Source organism: Pyrgilauda ruficollis, unplaced genomic scaffold (assembly GCF_017590135.1).
Source record: "Pyrgilauda ruficollis isolate IOZ18807 unplaced genomic scaffold, ASM1759013v1 scaffold188, whole genome shotgun sequence".
Taxonomy (NCBI): domain Eukaryota; kingdom Metazoa; phylum Chordata; class Aves; order Passeriformes; family Passeridae; genus Pyrgilauda; species Pyrgilauda ruficollis.
Genome location: NW_024517873.1, coordinates 382,302 through 403,197, shown reverse-complemented (window position 1 = coordinate 403,197; position 20,896 = coordinate 382,302). Strand labels below are relative to the sequence as shown.

General features: G+C 50.6%; 1 protein-coding gene across 1 annotated transcript; it reads left to right on the top strand.

Moving 5' to 3' along the window:
• The first annotated feature begins 410 nt into the window (after positions 1–410).
• LOC121352399 (excitatory amino acid transporter 5-like) lies at positions 411–20,542 on the top strand. The gene is made up of 11 exons (XM_041465300.1): positions 411–587; positions 2,892–2,971; positions 5,361–5,573; positions 6,257–6,299; positions 7,015–7,237; positions 10,120–10,219; positions 10,430–10,663; positions 12,152–12,346; positions 12,964–13,098; positions 13,896–13,995; positions 14,102–20,542. The coding sequence occupies exons 1-11, from the start codon at positions 411–413 to the stop codon at positions 14,237–14,239; spliced, it is 1,638 nt and encodes a 545-aa protein (XP_041321234.1). The 3' UTR covers positions 14,240–20,542.
• Positions 20,543–20,896: the final 354 nt, after the last annotated feature.

Below are 20,896 nucleotides of genomic sequence, written 5' to 3'. Positions count from 1 at the left end.
GGGTGCACTCACAGCCAGTGGGGAGCACAAATCTAGTGCAGGATCCAGATCTGGTGGCAGGATCCACCTTTTAGTGGATGCTTTTGGGTCAGGAACAGTGAGAAGTTCTGGGGCTGAGTCCCTGCTCTCAGCCTGCACACTGGCCCCCATCCCAGGGGCTGCAGGGTTAAACTGGGAGGGTTCAGCACCTCACGGCGGGATGCCAAGCCCAGATTAACCAGTCAAAGACGTCACTTTCCATTATGGGAAAGGCTCCCAAGTATCCCTGAAGCTTTTGGTTCTGGGGATTAACCACCAGCACACTCAGCTCCTGGCACAGAGCAGGGGTCCACTGGCGCCGCGGGGCCCGTGGCCATGAGTGGGGCTGGGAGCTGCTCCCAGGGGCATCATCTGGGCGGCTGAGGACGACCATGTGGGAGTGGGTCAGAAGAGCTGTGCTGCACTCGCTGGCCACGGCCCTCCTGCGCCTCTGGAAGGGGGTTCGGGCTTTTTGGTACAAAAATGGCCTCTTGACTCTCTCGATGCTGTCGGTGGTCACTGGATGCCTCCTGGGGTTCCTGCTGCGGGCGCTGGAGCTGACAGACCTGGTGAGCCTGGCTGGGATGGTGATGGGAATGAGTGGGATGGAGTGGGGCAGGGGGCAAGCCCTGGTGCCAGTAAGGGTCCCAAATGGGCAAAGCCCCAAAAATTTTCTTTCTGCCCAAGAAAACTACCTCAAGGCAGGTTTCTGCCCATGGCTTTTTTCTCTTTTCTCTTTTATTTTCTTTTTTCCAAGAAGGTGTCAACAAATGCCCAAGCTATAGGACAAATCCTGCCTCTCTCCAATGAGAGTGGGGAGCTCTGGGTTGGACCCCATGGGGCTGCAGGAGTTTGAGGTGGGGTGAGGATGGGAAAGGGGGGAATGTTTACTCAGGGGCTAAATGCTCAGTAAACAGGTTTCCCCCAACACCACCAGCAGCATTGGGATCTGAGGGATGGGGCCCAGGGGATGGGGTTTGAGGGATGGGGTCCTCCCATTACTCTCCTCTGCTGTGTTAAATCAAAGCACATTTCCATGCTTTGGAGAGGACCCAGCAAATAAATAGAGGGCTGGTGGGGAGCCTGGAGGGCTTTGAGGAGTCACCTTCCTTTGAGGAGCCTTGGAGACAAATGTATTGGAGAAAACTCATGAGAAAGGCACAATTGGCTCTGCCCCTTCCAGGAGCATAGTGCTGTGAAAGCAGTGAGCTGGGATCTCTGACTGGGGCAGCTGGGCCAGGGCTCAGCCCTGATCCTCAGCCAGGCTGCTGAGCCCAGGAGGGGCAATGCTGCTCCAGGAGAGCTCGGCTGATGCTGGAACATCCCTGTGTTGCCCACTAGGATTTAGCAAAGTCTTGTCATTTCAATTAGGCCCTTCAGCATCAGTGCAGCAGGGATGATCTCGTTACTTAGTTGAAGCTGGGTGTAATCTCCCTGCTTCCCAGTGCACACACCCGTGAGAGCCCAGCAGCCACCCGTGCTGGGCATGAGGCTGGCAGGGTCTTGGGGCTCCAGCCCCTCGTCCTGCCATGCATCAAGTTTATCCATCCTCTGCTTCAGCCCATCCTGCCCTGTTGACACAGCTCTGCTGTGGGCCTGGCAGCCACTAGAGACTGTCCCCAGTAAAGATTTTTGTCACAAAATCTGGAGGGGAGCTGGAGAGGTGGCCAGTCCCTGCTTTCCTCCCTGCAATGGGAAAGTGTCACAAAGCGGAGAGGCCCACAGCAAAGAGATCTGGCATTACCCCTTGCACTCAGCTGGGCCCATCACAGCTCTGCTCTGCTTGAGCTCCCTGGGGACATCAGCCATGTCCAGGTCACACACTGGGACAGTGCAGGGACAGCACAGGGGAGCAATTGGACAGCTGCCTTGGCACCCCTCACAGCCCCAGCATGAGGTGGTGGCTACTCTGTAGTAACCAAAAGTACCTTCTTGTCTTGGGGCCAACTCAGATCCCTCCCTGACACCTCTACAGTGGCACAGCAAAATAGGGGGATCAGGGATGGAAGGATGATGGATAGATGGATGGATGATGGATGGATGGAGGGATGGATGGATGGATGATGGATGGATGGATGGATGATGGATGGAAGGATGGATGGATGGATGGATGGATGATGGATGATGGATGGAAGGATGGATGGATGGATGGATGATGGATGGATGATGGATGGATGATGGATGGATGATGGATGGATGGATGATGGACGGATGGATGGATGGTGGGTAGAGATAGGGATAGAGGGGAGGAGGGATGCTGGCCAGGCTTCTGGTCCCACAGACCCCTCACTCTCCCCTTGGTCATGGCTGTGGGATCCAGACTTTGGAGGATGTCTCTGCAGCCCTTTTCCATGTCCATGTGAGGGGTGTAGGGGGTGGAGAGATGCCATGGCACCACAGTTGTCCCATGGATGGGGCAGACACCTGGGCTCTCCCTGAGCTCATCTTTTCCACCTGCAGCCATGAGATAAATCCCACCTTTTGTTGCTGCCAAAAGCTTTGGGGCACTTTTGCCCCAAATCAGATGCAGCCAAGCTCCCTGATGATGAGTGCAATGACTTTTGGGAGGAGCCAGTGGTGGGGCCATGTGGAGCATTCCCTGGAAGGCTACAGAATCAATAATGTTTTTGGGAGGAGACCAACCCCCACACGCTCCTCCCTTGTTTATAGCCAGGTTTGCCATCTGGCCAGTATTCCCCATCCCTGAGCCAGCTCCCAGTAAGGGCCAGCAGAGAATGGCCTCATGGAGTGCCTCAAGAAGTGGCTGCCAGTTCAGAACCAAGCTCAGAGCTGGGTCTGGTTGGGAAAAAGGCAAATTGATCAAGTTTGAGCCCGTAATCATTTACCTGACACATGCTCTGCTCTATGTGCAGGAGAAGCAGTATTTTTCCTTTCCTGGAGAGCTCCTCATGAGGATGCTGAAGATGCTGATCCTGCCCTTGATCACCTCCAGGTAAGACATCATCTTCTGCTCTAAAGCACCATCCTTCCATCACGTTGAAAAGATTGCCCTGTAACCCCCCATTGAGGAGATTACCCGAAAACTGCATGTGGTGAGAATAATCCTGGCTCCAAGCACCTGGCAGTCAAGCAGATGGCTTGGTGTTCATCAAACCCCATGATTTCCCAGCAGCAGTCTGGGACAAATCCTCACCTGGATTTGGTAGGCACTTGCACCCATCTCAGGTACCTGCACTGGCTGGGGTGTTTCCCTTCTTTTGGGCAGCTGGTGGTGTCAGGACCATCTGTGGGAGGTTGTGATGGGAGGGAGGGATCTGTTTAACCTCAAAGCAGATTCTCTTAGAGGGATTTGAGAAAGTTCAGGTAAAAAATCATAAGTATTCCCCAGTGATGTGTCTGTGTTTGCAAATTCCCATTTTATTGGCCCATACAGTCCTAGAAATAAGGAACAGAACCAGCAGTCCCACTGGGGTCTAAGCAAGGTCTTGAAAACCTTGTATGGATTAACATATTCCAAACAAAATGTTGGCATGTGCTCATCAGACACACACAAATGATCAAGTCCTTGTTCCCTCGAGGATGTGTCTTTTCTCTCTTGTTTGTCAGTTTGCTTGTTGTCCCATTTGCCTCTGGTTATTTCTGAGAACGGAGTGATCTCTATCCTGGCCACATCTGACCTGTTCAGTACCAGCCCTTGTAGAGAGGTCTGTACCTCACGTCCCTCCCTGAGGTGCCTGAGGGTTTCCCTTGGCTCTCAGCCCTCCCTGCAGCTCAGCTGCTGAGTGGTCCCCTCTGATCACTCTGATGTCTGTGGGTGCAGGGTCTGCAGAGGCCTCCTGGGAGTTTTCTTTCATGTTGGATTAAATTGGGGATTTTTCTATAATTACTGAATGAGGGTGAAGTGGAGTCTTCCCTCTATGCACCATCCCAGAGGGGACTGGGTGTGCTCTGGGGATCTGCAGATCCCCAAGCCCCAACTTGGAAAGCACCACCTATGCCAGGGTTGCTTTTCTGGACTCTCTTGAGTTTCCAAGGCCTTTCTCCTCCTGGACATGTGGCTGCTGAATGGGATCCATGGGCTGACCACCACCTCAGCCACCCTGTGTGTCCCCAGGGTTGGCACTGACCCTTGCAGCCTTCGATTATGTCCTGCCTCAGGGCCAGGGCTTGGCTGGTTCTGCAGGGGCTCAGTGTGGGTCTGTTAGCATGGGGGGCACACTGCAGCCCCCAAACACTCACATTTCACAGAATCCAGGAGCCTCCCCTCAGTCTCCTGTGCTCCAGCTGAACGAGCCAAGTGCCCTCAGCCGCTCCTCAGAGCCTTCCCCAGCTCCGTGTCCCTCCTTTGGGCACTCTCCAACAGCTTTGGATCCTTCTGATGTCGTGGTGCCCAAGGCCCCCAGCCCTGGAGGTGAGGCTGCCCCAGTGCAGAGCAGAGTGGGACAGTCCCTCCCTGGCCTGGTGCCCCCCAGGACAGGGTGGCCCTTTGGGCTGCCAGGACACAGCGGTGACTCAGATCCAACTTGCCACTGACCAGGACCCCCAGGGCCCTTCCCACGGCGCTGCTCTGCAGCCTCTCACTCCCAGTATGTCCCTGCATCCAGGGCTGCCCCATCCCTGGGCAGGATCTGACACTTGCCCTGGTAAACATCACACGGCTGGGGATTTCCCAGTCCTCACATTTGTCGGGTCTCTCTGTGTGGTCTCTCTGTCCTTGAGAATGTCAGCAGTTCCTCCCAAGTGAGTGGCCTCAGCAAACCCAGTCCTGCACCCAACTTGTCCCCACCACCAGCACTGCTCTCCCTGCTGGGGCAGCCTGTAATGCCCTCTCTATTTTTAGCCCAGTTTTGCTGAGAAGTAGCTTATGGGTTACTTCTTAGGAAAGCTTACGTGTGCATGAAATCTGAACCTGCAGGTCTCTCCTGGGGGCATGGGGTCCATTCCCACCAGGATTTTATGAACCTTGCAGGTACCTTCCTTTGCTCCTCACAATGGCATGCAGCAGTGGCACGAGGCAATGGAGATATAAGACAACAGTATCTCACTAAAAAAGAGCAACATCAGTTATTCAACATAAAAATAAGAACAACTAAGAGCATAAACTTCTTAACCCTCACAGAAAACAGAAAACACAGCCAGACCTTGAGGAGGGGCTTGGAGGTGTCTCCTGCCCTTCATAGCTCAGCTTGGGTTGTCACAAGCTCATCCTGGGTGTGAGATCCTGTGGGCACTGGCACAGGAATGTGCAAGAGCTCAGTGATGCCCTTAGGCTTTGGTTTAAAAAACCTACAGAAACCCCTCCCACCTTGGAAATTTAGCCCATCGGGTGCATCTTGTGCAGTCTGGGGAGCAGACAGTGACCACTCTGTTCTGTGCTGCAGCCTCATGTCTGGGCTGGCCACCATGGACTCCAAGGCCTGTGGGAAGATGGGGGTGATCACCATCACCTACTACCTTTGGACAACCTTCATGGCAGTGACTGTGGGGATCATCCTCGTGGTCAGCATCCATCCTGGTGCAGCTGCCCAGAAGGACAACTACTCTGTGGGGAAAGTGGTGCTCAGCTCCGCCGACGCGTTACTGGATTTAATCAGGTGTGTCACAGGAATTCAGCAGAGCCAAGGTTGTGATAACAAAATCTTCCCAGAAGGTTCTGAGTTCCCAGAAGACCCTGAGATCTCAAGGGGAACAGGAGAACTGCTGGCCAGGTGCTGGTACCTCCAAGCCCAGCAACATGGGGTTCATTTCCCCCCAGCCATGCCCCTCTGGCCACTCTGTCACTGCCCCTGCTCTCCCAAAGCCATCAGCCAAGAGAAGCACTGCAGCAGAGATCAGACAGAGTCATGTTCCCTGCAAGGTTTGGATTCTCCTCTGCAGCCCCAGCTGGGCCATGCCAAGCCTGGAGCTGGTCCAGAGCTGGGTTAAGGCCGTGGATGGGGTTACCTGGGGAGGGGTTGCAGCAAATACCCAGGGGCTAGGGCAGAATCTCCATTTATGGAGACACTGGATTGACTAGACCAGGCTCTGAGCAGGGGGCTGCAGATGGCAGATGTCCATCCCAGGCTCAGGCTCTCCACCAAACCCATTCATACATGGTTCTCAGCCCTGCTTTGCGTTCACCTTCCAGCCTTTCTTTGCTCTCAGCTTGCACAGCTGTCATAAGCTGTTGTTGGCTTTCATGTCCTCGTCTGGACATTGTGCCCACCAGAAGTGCTTCCCAGGATGCTCCCTGTGCTCTCATACCACACTTTAACCCTGTGTCATTGGTCTCTTACAGAAACATGTTTCCTTCTAACCTGGTTGAAGCTTCGTTCCAGCAGGTGAGTTCCCCTGACCTCTCTGCGTGCTCAGCTCCACACGGGGCTGCCTCTGCCCACCCACAGCCTGGACAGGAGCCCCTTCCCTTCCCTGAACTTCCCCTTCCCTTCCTCTGCATCCCCCCACACTCATCCTGGGCGGGCACCTGAAGGTAGAAGTGTGTCAGGGGGCACAAGCTCGCAGGGACCCCCGTGCCTGCCCTCAGCCTGCGAGGCTCTCTAGGGAAGCAGCACACACCGCTCCGATCCGCTCCTGTGCAGCGCCTGGGAGGGGACACAAAGAAGGGACACAAAGAAGGGACACAAAGAAGGGACGCCTGAGGGAAGGTAGAGTGGTCAAAGGGGACAGATGGAGTGGCCAGGTAGGCTGGAGGGACAGGGAAAATAAGCAAACTCTCGGCATTGGGAAAGCATCGGTAAAGCTGCCAGGAGGAGGGATGGACGGACAGAGGGACCCCAGTGCTGTTGGCATCCCGCAGGGACCCGGCTCACCAACACCACAAGTCTGCTCTGCAGCCTTAGCTGAGGACGGTCTGCAGCCAACAGCCACAGCTCCCCTTGCCTGACACTCCTTGTTTCCACCAGGCTTTCACTGCCTGGAAACCAAACCTTTAATCTCCAGGAGCACCCAGCCTAGGGCTGGCTTGGCCTCCGTGTTGAGGGCGGGACAGAGCTCATGCCAGCAGCACACTAACCTCCTCCTTTGTTTCTGTTCCAGTACCGAACTGTTCTTGTCCCAGTGGTGAAGTCTCCTGGATTTCCAAAGATCCCAGGAAAACCTGTCAATTTTATTTACTTTGCACCTGATGACAAAAACCCTGAAATCCATCGGCCTGTGTTCCTTGAGCTGACACCATCACCTGAGATGACCTACAGGACCCTGGCTGGGACCAGCAATGAGATGAATGTCCTGGGCATTGTCATCTTCTCAGCAACCATAGGTACCTGCTCCTCCACGGGCCAGGGCAGCCCAGGGTGCCACTGCTGCGGCCACCACACTTTACAGAGCCAAAGATGTGGGACAAGGTTCTTTCAGCTCCCATTGCCCCAGTCCCTGGGAACTGGGCTCAGCACAGAGCTCGTGCCAGGGCCCCTGTCAGCAGCACCTGTGGTGGAGCTCACTAAAGGTCTAGGCACGGGGAAGGCTGCTTTTATCCTGCACTTCCTTCACAGCCCATGTGCGAGTCCTGAGGGTTTTCAAACTATTACATAAACTGGGGATTCTGTTTAATGAAGCCTGAAGTGAGGTGTAATTTTGCAGAGGCTACCTACAGCTCACCACAAAGCCCCACAGCCTTCATGCTGAGTGTTCAGCCCCGGAGCAGGCAGGATGTCACAGCAGGGTCAGATTTGGTGCTGTTACAAATATATGAGGATTCCCAAAAGGACTTTCTGAAGGAGGTAGGGCAGCATCCTGCATTGAACAGCTTGCAGTCCTGTGTGGAAAAGGTGCTTGGCAGCAATTTTGGGAAGGAAGAAGGAGCAGAGGTTGTGGAGAGACACGTGCAAGAGAGGAGGTTTAAAGGGGAGAAAGTCATTGAAAGGAACTTGAAGCTGCCTCAAAGCGTAAGAGGACATTGGCACAAGGCTGAGGGAGAAAGGGAGGAAGGAGGGATCAGAAAGGAAAAAGAGTAGGAGGCAGTGAGATGAGCATGGTGGCAGGATTATATGTAGATTAAGAGGTGAGGGCAAGGAGCTTGAACTTTGTGTATAAGGAACCAAAAAGCCAATTAGAGGATTTGAGGTGTGGAGGCAGCGCAGCCAGCACAGCACCGGAGCTGGACTGCAGTCAGAGCCTCGGGGAGCAGCCAGTTCCAAATGTGAGACCTCAGAGGAGGCCACAGGGAGGCTGGGCAGAGCCAGAGCCACTGACAGAAGGTGTCTCTGGCAATCTCCTGTCCCAGCACCAACAGCCTCTGCACACCTTGGACACCCAGGAAAGCTGTTGAGCTCATGCCCACAGGACACGTGCCCCCTCCAGCCCTGCCAAACCTGCAAGGAGAAGCTGCTTTTCTCTTCTAAGATGACACTCCACAACCCCTCCAGCGTGGGAGTGGGATCAGCCAGAGTTAGAGGCAGTGGGAGATCACCTGAGCCAGCCCCAGCCACCACCTGCACTTCCCATGTTTTGCCCAGGATTAGAGCTCCACAAAGCTCCAGACTGGCACAGCATCACCTGCACCAGGCACAGGCAGCTTGATAAAGGGCATTCATACACCCACAGCGGGCTTTCCTTATGAGGAGAGGCTGAACTGGCAGAAAACAGGAGAGGGACAGGCAGGGCACCACAGTCCCATGCCTTGGGGAACAGGGATCACCTCCTCAGTGCAGCACAGTGTGGGGCAGGTGGAAGCTGGTTGAGCTCTCACAGTGTATTTGTGTCCAACACCAAAACTAGGCAGGCTGTGGTGCTGAGACCAAGGCATCCATGCAGCACCCACTAGGTACCCAGAGTGACTTTGCTGTGAGGGGTGACCCCACACAGCTGCCCCAGCTCTGACAGTTCTTCACTGTCACTGAGGGTCTCTCTGTTGCTTTTGAAACCCATGAGAGGCCAGAGCTTTTAAGATCCTTATCTGTCTGTTTACTTGGGCCATGTCTCCTAAATCAGCTCTGTAGGACCTGAAGAGAAATTACTTTCTTCCAAAGCAGCTGTTGTGGCTAGCAAATACTGGATGAATGTCCACAGAGCAGAGATTTAAACATGCCAAGCCTTGTCTCATTTCTGGCTAATGTGACCCACCTCATCTCTCTTTTGAGCAAGGCAGGAGATCCAACCACCAACCAAGGGCTTCTTGGAGTCCTCAACCCTGAAGAATGAAGAGGGATAAGCAGGACAAGATCCTGTATATATTCTTCTTTTCCAAGATAAAGCAGACACCCATACAGTGCTTCAAAATTAATTTTAGCCAACACAGGAGGAAGGACTTGCACCAAGCTGGAAACAAGATGGGCAAATGCTCAAAGGTTCCTTTTCCCTTTGCTTGATGGGTTCCTGGAAAGCCTCCCAGCAGTGAAAGCAATGGGGTTTAGCACTGGCAGACAGGACAACACCATAACCCTTCTAACCATTCAAACAACAGCCTGTATTTCTGCTCTAGTATTCCTTCAACAGAAAATTAGGCTGGATTAGGTTAATGCAACAACATCAAAGGAAAAAAACAGACTTAGGAGAGAAGGCTTAATGCCTGTATCTAAGCAACTCACCCAGATCCTTCCTGACATCACATTGTACAGCCACATGTGTTGTCACCACCACGGCACAGCCTGTGAGCCACCAACAATGAAGAGCCCAGCCCAGGAGGGAACTGGGTGTGGGGCCTGAGCACTGCTCAGTCCCTGTGGCAGCTGGGGCCCCTTTCACTCCACAGCAGGGCAGGGATGCAGCACAGCATCACATTCTCAGCTACAGAGAGCCCTACCACACCTTATCCTTAAAATTCCATTTTTATTTCCAGAGGTCATTATTCTTGTATTACCAAATAGCAATCCAGATATCCACCTAATCTAGCTAATCCACAGTTTATCCACCCCAGGAATGACTCCCAGCATTGAGCAGCAGTGAAGTTTATCTGTTTTCTGTGCAAGGAGTCCAAATCCTGGATTTGGGTCTGGTGGGGCTTTGTGAGAAAAGGCCAGATGCTTGTGCTTGCTTGGAACAGAGAATGGCTCTGACTTGTAAAAGCACATGGCAACCAGTACTAAATCAGGTTTTGCCTGGTGACCCCCATTCTGTGGCCACCAGACCCTCAAGGCACTTGGCCTGTCACGTGCTGCTCCCGTGCTGCTCCCAAGTAAAGTAACCTGCTGTGCTTGCTTGCAGGACTTCTCCTGGGAAAAATGGGCGAGCGAGGAGCCCCGCTGGTTAACGTGTGCCAGTGTCTGAATGAAGCAGTTATGAAAATTGTCTCGATGGCAGTTTGGTAAATCTGGTTTTGATTGATTCATTTATTGATTGATTTTCTTTCTTTCTCTCTAATGGCAATGCCGGTCACACATCTGCAAGTGCCTGCTGTGAGCACTGAATTTGTTTCTGTACAACTGTACTGCAGAGTACCAAACACTGCCATGTCTATCTGCAGTGCTACAGTGATTGCTGCATCCTCATAATTTTTTATGCTTCTTCTTTGCAGGTACTTCCCCTTTGGCATTGTATTTCTCATAGCTGGAAAGATCTTGGAGATGGAAGATCCATCAGTTATTGGACAGAAGCTGGGACTGTATGTCATTACAGTAGTGTCAGGGCTTGCCGTGCATGGAATCATCCTCTTACCTCTGCTTTTTGTGCTCATCACCAAGAAAAACCCCTTTGCTTTCATTCAGGGGATACTGCAAGCCTTGCTGATCGCCTTAGCTACATCTTCCAGGTAGGAAAACATGGCTGGAACCTGTGGCTACTGCAGAGCAGGGGTCTGTTTTAGCCAGGGAGACGTGGCTGTGTCCGGCCAGGTGAGCTCTGGGGGTAGAGGTGTAACTCAAAACAAAACTGTGCTCCAGCAGTATTTGAAATGGGAATGCTCCTGCCTTCAGGAGGAAGCAGATGCTTGGCCCTGCCCTGGCTGGCCAACCCGGGCAGCTCATGGTGCTCTTCCACTCACCCTCTCCCAGGGTTTTTCCAGGGCAAACCACCAATGTTTTTGTGTGTGTGTGCACACTTCATTTAATTGCTTCAGTTTTCTTTCCATTAATTCAAACCAGGACTGTTGTAGGTGCTTTATAAACTGCAGGGGGTTATGATCCTGGAGTTTAACTGAAAACACCAACAGCTCTTCTGAACACTTTACTGACAATCTAAAATCAACTACAGTGTATCCCAAGTTCATCCACGGAAAAATCTTGCCTGCTTTGAAAAGATTTTCATAATTTTAGATTATATTTACCTATTCTATTTTCATTGAAATACATTCCTTATAACAATGAAAAAAACTTCACACTATAAATTAGCATCCTTTCCAGGAGACACAAATTCAAACATTTTCCTGGAGCACATCTGACCAGACAAAGGGTTTTTCTGGCCTCTCTGTTGCTTGTCCACATAATCCCAAAACCACCTGGACTGTGCCTCCCTTCCCCAATGCCCACTGCTGCAACTCTTGCTTCTTCAACTCTTAATAACCTGGTCTCCTCCTGAACCTGCATCTCCAGCTCTGTCTCCATCAGGCTTCTCCTCCCTCTGTTCTGCAGCCAGCTAAGGGAGGGAGAACTGTCACAGAGAGAACACCCTGCTCCATGTGCCAGCCCCATGGTCTGTGGGCTGGGGCCATTGCTCTGCATCCAGAGCCCTTCCCAAATGCAGTCCCCACCTCCCAGAGTCTGTTGCAATCCCATGGGCTTCTTTTCTGTGGTTTCTTTTCTTCAACCTGTTGTTCTTCCTCCATTCCTCACCCCAGTTCCTGTGGGACAGTTGTCATCTTCATGCTAGACAGAAACAAGAGAGAGAGGTCAGGGTTGCAGAAGCTGAGGCAGGCATCCCTCATGGAGGAGACAGTGAGGACAACGGGGGTCTGGCTGGACCCCAACTCAGCCAGTGCTGGCACAGTCCCACACTCCAGGAGGTGCTGCAGGATTAATGAAGGCACCAGGGATGGTCAAGAGAGCTGCAGCCGTGGCACAAGGTCATTAAAGTGGTGCCTTCAGCCACTGAAATAGCATTCTGACAGTTTCTCTCTCAGCCTGTAGCCCACTTTGCTGATAATGTCTCTTCCCCGGGTGGTGAGAGCTGAAGAGATTTTCATTGCTACAGCGACATTGTGGCATCCACCCCCAGGAGGGCTGGTATTTCTGTCCCATCACACTGACTCCAGCTTACAAAGCTCAATACAAACTGCAATTACTGCTCGTTTCTTGTCCTGCAGCTCAGCCACCCTGCCCATCACCCTCAAGTGTCTCCTGGAGAACAACGGCATCGACAGGCGCGTGGCGCGCTTCGTGCTCCCCGTCGGGGCCACCATCAACATGGACGGCACCGCGCTCTACGAGGCCGTCGCTGCCATCTTCATCGCCCAGGTCAACGAGTATGAGCTGGATTTGGGACAAATTATAACTATCAGGTATAAGTTTCTCTGCCCCAGCCAGATTATTTCTCTCTACTCCTATTTATGGACATTAGGACAACCTCTTGCATTTTTCCTGTTTGCAGAGATCTTGTTAATGCACAGTGACCTTTGCTGGGAAGCTGAGGAGCAGGGGAGGGAGCAGCATGTCCCAGTCCCTATGCTGTGTGCCAGGGAAAGATGGGCTGGCTCTGCGCCCCTGAATCTGCTGCAAGTCAAGGACTTTGCCTGTAGGGAAAAGCCTAGCTGCACAGACATGTGGCTGGAGCAGGTCAGCACTGCAGGGCTGAGCACAGAAGGACTTGTGCAGGTGTCATATACTCCCTTTCAGGAATGGGATATTCTCATTTTATAAGCAGGGAAATAAACCATGTAACTAAATAATAATTAAGTACATTTGCAAATACTTAGTAATTTTAATGAGGAAGTCCCTACCCTGAAGGCGGGGGGAGCACAGAGCCAGGGCACCCTCTGTGCACAGGGGAATTTGTGATAGCACCTGGGAGCAGGAGGGTGGAGGAAGTCCGATCAAATCCAGTCCTTCCACACAGCAGTAACTTACTCTGCCATGCAAACACACTAGTTTGAATTGCACAGCCACCTTCTCTTTGCAGCATCACAGCCTCAGCAGCCAGCATTGGGGCTGCTGGGATCCCACAGTCCGGGCTCGTCACCATGGTCATCGTGCTCACCTCCGTGGGGCTGCCCACCGAGGACATCACCCTCATCATCGCCGTCGACTGGGCTCTGTAAGTGCTCTCCAGGCCACTGCTGTGGGCAGTGCCCTGTGTCAATTCATGGTGATGTATCTTCATCTTGATGGATGTAACCAGACTGCTCTCAAGGCAGAAACTGATGCTGGATTACATTTGTCACAGACAAATAAACTCACAGCTTGTGAAATGTGCCATTCTAAAGTACTAAGATAAAAACAAAGTGAGTCATTAGGTGAGAAACCACAGAGCAGATGCTGAGTTAGGGAAGTGACATGAGGGTGGCTGGTTTGTACTTTCCAGCCCCCCAGGGAAAAGAGGGAACAGTGCCAAGTATCAAGGCTGCTTTTCTCTTTCCTTCCCCCTTTTCTTTCCCCCAACAAAGGAAGGTTAGCACATCACCAGTTGAACCTTCCAGCATCACAGAGTACCCAGCACTGCTGGCACCTTCTACTAATGTGAGAGGTGCCTGGGCAGACAAGAGAGGACCAGTGGCTGGATGTGCAGGATTTCTCCTTGAGAGGCATCTCAAGGAGCTTTATGACTTGCTGAGGCAGCTCTCCCTGCACTTAGCACAACAGTGCCTGTCCCACTTTGGGAGGTGGCCCTGGCAGGTCCCTGCACTGCTCACACAGCAGGGTCAGACAAATGCTGCCCCAGCACCGGGCTCACATAGAGACCATCTTCTCTCTGCATCTCCAAAACCAACACAGCACTTGGCAACACCAGTGGGAGGGACATTGAGGATGGGGGCTGACGTGTTCCAAAGCCATCAACACCCTGGGCACACTGGCTGTGGCCACCCCCTGCATCCTGGCACTGTCTCCCCGCAGGGACCGGCTGCGAACGATGACCAACGTCCTCGGGGACGCGCTGGCTGCTGGCATCATAGCTCACGTCTGCGAGAAGGACTTTGCCCCAAAGCCCCCCCCGGTACGTGTGGCACGGTGGGAGGGCAGGGGGTCGTGGAACATAGCAGGACAGGCACAAGGCACCTGCTCACTCCAGAAATTAAAACCCTGCTCTTTGCTTTTTGCAGCAAAACCCAGTGAGCAACACAGACAAGTTTCCTTCTTCAGAAACCTCACACCTGCATCCCAAAGACAACGGGATTGAAATGACGGAGGAAACCCTGTTGGATCAGACAGGAGTTCACTATAACATCTGCCAGGTGTAGATAACAGCATTCCTGCTCCCAGAAATGGCATCTTGGTGCTAAACACTGACATTGTGAGTGTCGCATATGGATGCTCTGCAAGATAAAGGCCTTACTTGGCACAAAAAGTGGGAAAATCCTCTCTTACGCTTTTAAGACTGTGGGATTCCCAGCAGGCACCCCAAGAGCATGGTTCTGCCACTGGGGCAGGGAGCCAGCTCCTCCCTGCACCTGAGGACACAGCTGGGAGCTCACTGCCCTGTCTTAAATGGCTGGGTTTGAAGGATTTATAACTCCCATTTTTCCAAGCTCACCTATTTTTGAAAGCTAGGGATGTGAGCAGGTATCAGCAGGTTGGATTTGGTGAGAATGCAATAGGGATGGGACATAACACTGAACCCTCTGGCCAGCAGCTCTTCCCTGGAGGCCAGGCTGTGCTCCAGAAGCTTTTGTTTTCCTTATTATAGAGATTATTTTTTTTAATCAATGCTTTTTATTTTACTACTGCATTCTCATCTAAAAACTAAGATTAAGTGAATTTTTGTCTCGAGATCAAAATCCAAGTTGGACATAACTGGATTTCCCAGCTGTCAGGTTACAGACAGGATGACTGAGCTGTTGCACTCTCAGGGACAGTGGGATCCACTGGCTGGAAGGAAGGAAGGCCCATCTGTACACCTGTTTCTACAGCTGTTTTATTACAGAGAACTAATTAACCAGGCCCAACTGCACTGTGCTGATTGTCCCAGCTAAGGATCTGTCCCCAAGCTCAAATTCCAATTACAGCCTTAAAATCCAAGCTTCCCAGGGCAGCCTTCTACACAAAAGCCTTTTATTCCAACAATTCATGTCAGTGAATTAATTTGTCTCTCAAAATGTCAACTCATTCCTTTTCTCCTTCTTGATCTTTCCTGACACAGAATTGGGAATGGTAACACAGCTCAGACCCCCACTCACATCACTGAACTGTTCTCCAATTGTACATAAAGAAAACATTTTCTGTGCAGAATTCTTTCCAGCTGAAGTCAGAGGTTGTAAAAATTTTTTTTAATTTAGAAGAAATATTCATTTGTTTTGCCAAATGAAAAGCAGAAACTATTAAATATCATAAACCAGCTTTTGCACAAAAATTGTCTTCTTTTAACTTACAAAAGCCTTCGCATAAGTAGAATCCTGGGCAACATAAGCTTGAGACACTGCTGCTAACTTTGGCCTTTTTCACCCTTTCTCCTTGGTGAGGTCAATTAATACCTTCTTAAACATTACAGCCCAACTGCTCTTCAAGGAGCAGTCACATCATTCGCAAAAATAATCACATTTCAAATCAATCTCTGCAGCTTCCCCAGACATCCCTCCCTCCTTCCCACATCATTCATGATCACTTTGATACATCACACGCTGGTTCAGCATCACTGGCTCTGAAGGGCTTTGTGGTTGTTCCTCTATAGCAGCAGTGAGCCCAGCCACCCACACCCTCCTGGGAGATGCTGGTGAACACTGGGGAGGCTCCAGGCAGCCCCAGCTCTGGACAAGGACCCGAGCATTCCGTCAGTCTGCAAGATAGCCACATCCCGCAGACACAGCTGGACAGACACCTCCAGTGCACCTGCTCCAACACAGTAATTAAAACAGGCAAGAGTTATGAGACCTGTCTGGTCAGTCACTGGTGGATGGGAGCACCCACATCCCTCCCTGGATGAGTCCAGGCCGACCAGCACAGGCAGCAGAGATGAGCCCCATTTCACTTCCACTCTCCTCTCATTAATGAGCTCTGGATATTACAGCACACAATTAACCCTACAACAAAAGGCAAGATGCAACATCCACGGCAAAGGTCCTTGAGTGAGTGCTGGGGCTGCAGGATGAGCCTCTGGGCAGTCACTCCCATCACTGGGCTCTGGCTGCTGCAGACCAGATCACTTTATCCCCTGCCCCAGAAACTGCAGGTCATACTGAAACAACTTAAACAGCACATCCTTGAGCTCACTGCAACAAAGAAAAAATATTACTGAAAAAACTGAATATCGCAGTAATAAATCTAGAGCTGGTGAAGCCAATCCCACCCTGTACAACTCACCCCAGGAGCTGCAAGTCCTGTGCTTTATCAGTCCCAGAACGGCTGGATTGGAAAGGAACTTAAAGCTCATCTCCCATGGGCAGGGACACCATCCAGTAGATCAGGCTGCTCCAAGCCCTGCTCAACCTGGCCTTGAAAGTGTTAGTAATATCTCTTACCATCTGGTGAGATTCACATTAGCAGAAATGTTTTGATTGTGGAAATCAGCAGGAAGTATTTTGGTGCTAATAAGGTTAAGTGTCATGCTGGAGTCCACATAGCCTTGTCCTTGTGACAAATACAGCAAGGGAGACCTTTGAGTCTAGCAGCCTCAAAACTGGGCTGTCATCACTGTGCCCCTCTAACAGGATAAAACAAGGGAAAAAAATAATTCAGGTGCTTCTGAAAATCAGTTTGTGGTCTGGTATAGAGGGAAGGCATTGTTATTGATGGGGAAAACCCAAAGGCAGCAAGGACAGTCCATCTTCAGCACTGCACACAGGTACAGGAGAGGCACCTGAACACCTTTAACAGGGTGGAAATTGCAGAAAAGTAAATGAAGCAGATTTATGGGATGGCCCAGCTGGTGAGGGGCCCACTGTCCCAGACCATGCCTTTGGGACAGAACCATCCCAACCCCACATGCTTTCAATAATCTGCTGCTGAGACCAGTGCTTATCTGCTGCTCAGGAGGGAACAGCAGCCTACCTGTGCCACCCCTGAGAGCTGGTGGCACCCATGGAACCCCAGAAGGCCAGCAGGGCTTTTGCAGAGAGCAACACAAACTCATCGGGGCGAGGAACAAGAGATTTCTAGAAGATGAGAAAGCAGCAGAGTCTAGACAAAGTCAGTGGGCACCACCTGGAGGAGTTTTATTCTGTACCAACTGTTTTCAGGAGACCAGGATGGGAGGGAGGTGAAGTTCCACGTGTCCCACATCAGGAAACCTGAGGGGTCTTGCTTGGCAAACAAACTCATCTATACAGCCTCAAAAAAGGTGAAAAAAGGGTGCTGGCACTGCCCAGGCTGCCCAGGGAATGGTCCCGGCCCCAAGGCTGCCAGAGCTGCAGGAGCTGCCAGGGATGCTCAGGGTGGGCTTGTTGGGGTGGCTGGGCAGGGACAGGGGCTGGGCTGAGCATCCCTGAGGGTCCCTTCCAGCTCAGGAGATCCTGTGGTTCCATAATTAAATTCTACTGACTGACACACTGCACCTTCAAAGTCTTATAAACTATTTTCCCGGGCATCAGTAAGAAGAAGAGGTGCCTCTCTCTGTTCTAGCACTGAAAATCTAGCTCTCTGTTATGTCCATGCAATTAGAGAAGTACAGGCAGTGCAAGGCACACACTACAGCACAGAAATCTGGTGTACAGAAAGCACACAAGCTCAAACCTGTACTTCTTCCTTGGGAATCCTTGTTCTCCTTATAAATAAAAATCTCAGCTGCTATGGTAATACAGGTGATCCCTGGGTTATGGCTGCTGTGTATGATATTGTAATAAAGTTGGAGAGCAACTGGGTGAAGGAATTTGGCTGTTATACAAGTGTTATTTTCCTGAAAAAAATTGAAGGAAAAAAACATTGAAGGAAAGCTACTTTGGTGAACTAAAATCCATGTGGAAGATATTTATGGGGTCTGTGGTTATTAAGCAAAAGGAAAAGTTGAAGCAGCTGTTGGTTTTGGGGCACTTCCCAGACAGAGGGACAGAAAACCCACCTGTTGGCCACATGAGCCTTGACTGGGGAATGACATTTCTGCAATGGTATTTGGGAATTTGAGGATGTGACTGGTCATAAACATTAAGTGAATTTTCATTGAACAGAATGACTTGAGTGTATACTTTATCCAAAAGTCATTGGCTTGTTCCTACAAGCCCATGGATAATTTGCCTCGATCCTACAGACTGGTTCATTTCCATGTATCAGCAGTCTTCCAGAGAACAAATTATTTTTACATATCTGAATTCATAAAATGATGAGTTTTGATCAGAGATTTTCACTTTTATATTATTTTCACACCTTTTTAGGATGTATAAATGGAGTTGGAAAGGCACTGTCAGCAGAGCACTGCTGACATCCTTCCTTGGGATCACAATGCACCTTGGTTTGTGTTTTACTAAAACTGAAAAAAATAACAAAATAAGTCAATGCTGTAGCATGCGGCAAAATACAATCCAAACAACAGATGTGAAAAGCAGCCCAAAGCTCTCTTTTAATTTAAAATATTACTACTACTAGTAGTAGAATACTACTACTTCAAAATTAGTCTGCAAGTTTTCTAGAATAATTTTGAAAAGTCCCTTCCACAAAAAATTTTGAATGTAATTATTTAAATCTATTAAAACCACAGGTTTCTCTGTAAAACCAGATTTTTCAAAGCAGCCCTGAATGACAGATATGGCTAAAGTAAGGGGTTTTTTTGAGAATCACAGCATATAATTTCCACTAAATGCTCCTCTAAGGAGTGAGTGCCTCCCTGGGGATGTGTTTTCTGCCTCTCCTTTTCCAATTCACTGTAATGCATTTGTTTCCTTGAGGAACTCCTAATTTTGACTGAAGTGATAATAAAACTTTCTAGAAGATCTGAATGAATTATTTCAGTGCCTCCTGCAGGCAGGTGCGGCTCAGTGCATCACCCAGGGTTCCACACAGCACAGCCCAGGGCAGGGCAGGACGTGGTGCCACAGGAGCACATGAGGCACATCAGGACCTGTGGTCCTGGGACCATTTACAAACTGTACAAGAGTTAGGAGTTCAGATCTAGCTCATAAATTGCCATTCACTGTTCACATGCAGAGAATCTCATCCCACACTGTGTGCAGGTGTCAGAGCCCAGGATGTCTCTCTGAATCCCTGGCAGGGGGGGTCAGAGACCCTGGCATTCAGCCAAAGACCCCTGCAGCTTTGAGTTCGACCCATGGAACAAAAACAAAACCACCTTCGTATGAAGAACTAAAGGTCACAAAAGTTTAGACAGCATAATAGTAGTAGTTATAGGGTGAAAAGAGAAATTTTGGGGATTTTACTATAGGGGTCTAGGAGGCAAGATGGAGGGATTTGGGCATTGTCTTGTTCTTCTTCCTTGTTCTTCCAAGCCTCCATCTTCTTGGTGATGGTGGCACTTTGGGATTGGTGTAAAGTAGAAAGTCACTGTCTAACATAGGTGATAGGTATTAGAACATAAGTGTAAATACCAAATACTTAGTTTATAGTATAAAAGACAACACCAGCCCTGTGGGTGGACAGTGTGCCTCAGACTGACCTGCAAAAGAGACCTCAGCAAGCCAGACAGAAAATGTTTCAGATAAGAAATAAACAACCTGCAGAACTACAGCTGAAGACTTCTGACTCCTTCTTCAACAGCTGGGTTGGGGAAAAGAGACTTTTAATACACCTCGGGATCACCTTGACCAGAGGAGATCCCGAGACGCAGGGACACCTTCCACCACCCCAGGCTGCTCCAAGCCCCTTTCAGCCTGGCTTTGGGCACTGCCAGGGATCCAGGGGCAGCCACAGCTGCTCTTGGCACCCCGAGCCATGGCCTCCCCACCTCATAGCCAAGAATTTCTTCCTAATATCCCATGTAACCCTGCCCTCTGGCAGTGGTAAGCCACTGTCCCTTGTCCTGGCACTCCAGGCCCTCTCTGGGTCTCTTGCAGGTTGCCTGTAAGTTGCATCTGCACCTTTGCTGGTCCCTCAGGGCTGGTGTTTAGACCCCCCCCCACCACCCCAGTGCCCTGCAGACCCCATCAGCCCCCAGCCATGCATAGCACAGGGTGCAGAGGTGCCTCATGGACTCTTTACCTTGGGCCTCCACCAGCCTGGGCAATTCTGCAGCGTGTCCCACCTCACTGTGTTGGATGTTTTCCAGATGCAAACTTCACAGGATTCAGTTTGGGGAGGAAGCTGTAACATCCCCCTGTAAGATGCTAAAACCCATGTCAGGAGTAGCCAGACTTTTGCAGGTGCAGAGGTCCTGGCACCCAGGTGTGCAATGTGCACTTACCTTTGTTTTCTGGAAGCTTTGTGTCTCATTTAAACTACACAGATGAAGTGCCCTGTAGCCAACAGTGAGAGCCAGGCACCTCTCTGAGCAGTACATCTCAGGCTTTAGGAATAGATGTCCTCAGAAGGCTCTTACTGATGGGTTTGGACTGGGCACTAAGACTTTAATAGTTTGAGTCATAGGTGAATCCCACCCTAAATTACATGTCTGAGCAAGAAACCTATTTTTAGAATCCTGAGCCTTCAAACTCTAAAAGCCCCTATTTTAGTTTTCACTCTGAGCCATGGACTTGGGCAAACCACAGCTCAACACAGACAGGAAAGAACAGTAAGGCTGAAACATTACACACAACCCAAAACTTGCTGCTCCACTTACCTGGCTATTTCACCTCAGAGATCTTCTACACACTGCCCTTCCTGGAAACACAATAAAATTGGTATTTGGCCATTCTCCTCCTTCTTTCCCTTTCAATACTCCTGGAGTCTTCAACCATCTGCAAAGCAGGATTTTAAACCACATTCTGGTGCTAAAACATTGAGAAGAGCAGCATCATGATCCCAACTTCAGAACACTGTGTTGTCTCTAGACATCTCACTCCATTTCTCTGTCTTGCTTTCTC

Bases quoted from the DNA above. Each gene is read 5' to 3' on its own strand.
- LOC121352399 (XM_041465300.1), top strand. From the start codon at position 411: ATGTGGGAGTGGGTCAGAAGAGCTGTGCTGCACTCGCTGGCCACGGCC. The intron at 10,220-10,429 runs GTAAATCTGGTT...TCTTCTTTGCAG, and splicing joins ATTGTCTCGATGGCAGTTTG to GTACTTCCCCTTTGGCATTG. The intron at 12,347-12,963 runs GTATAAGTTTCT...TTCTCTTTGCAG, and splicing joins GGACAAATTATAACTATCAG to CATCACAGCCTCAGCAGCCA.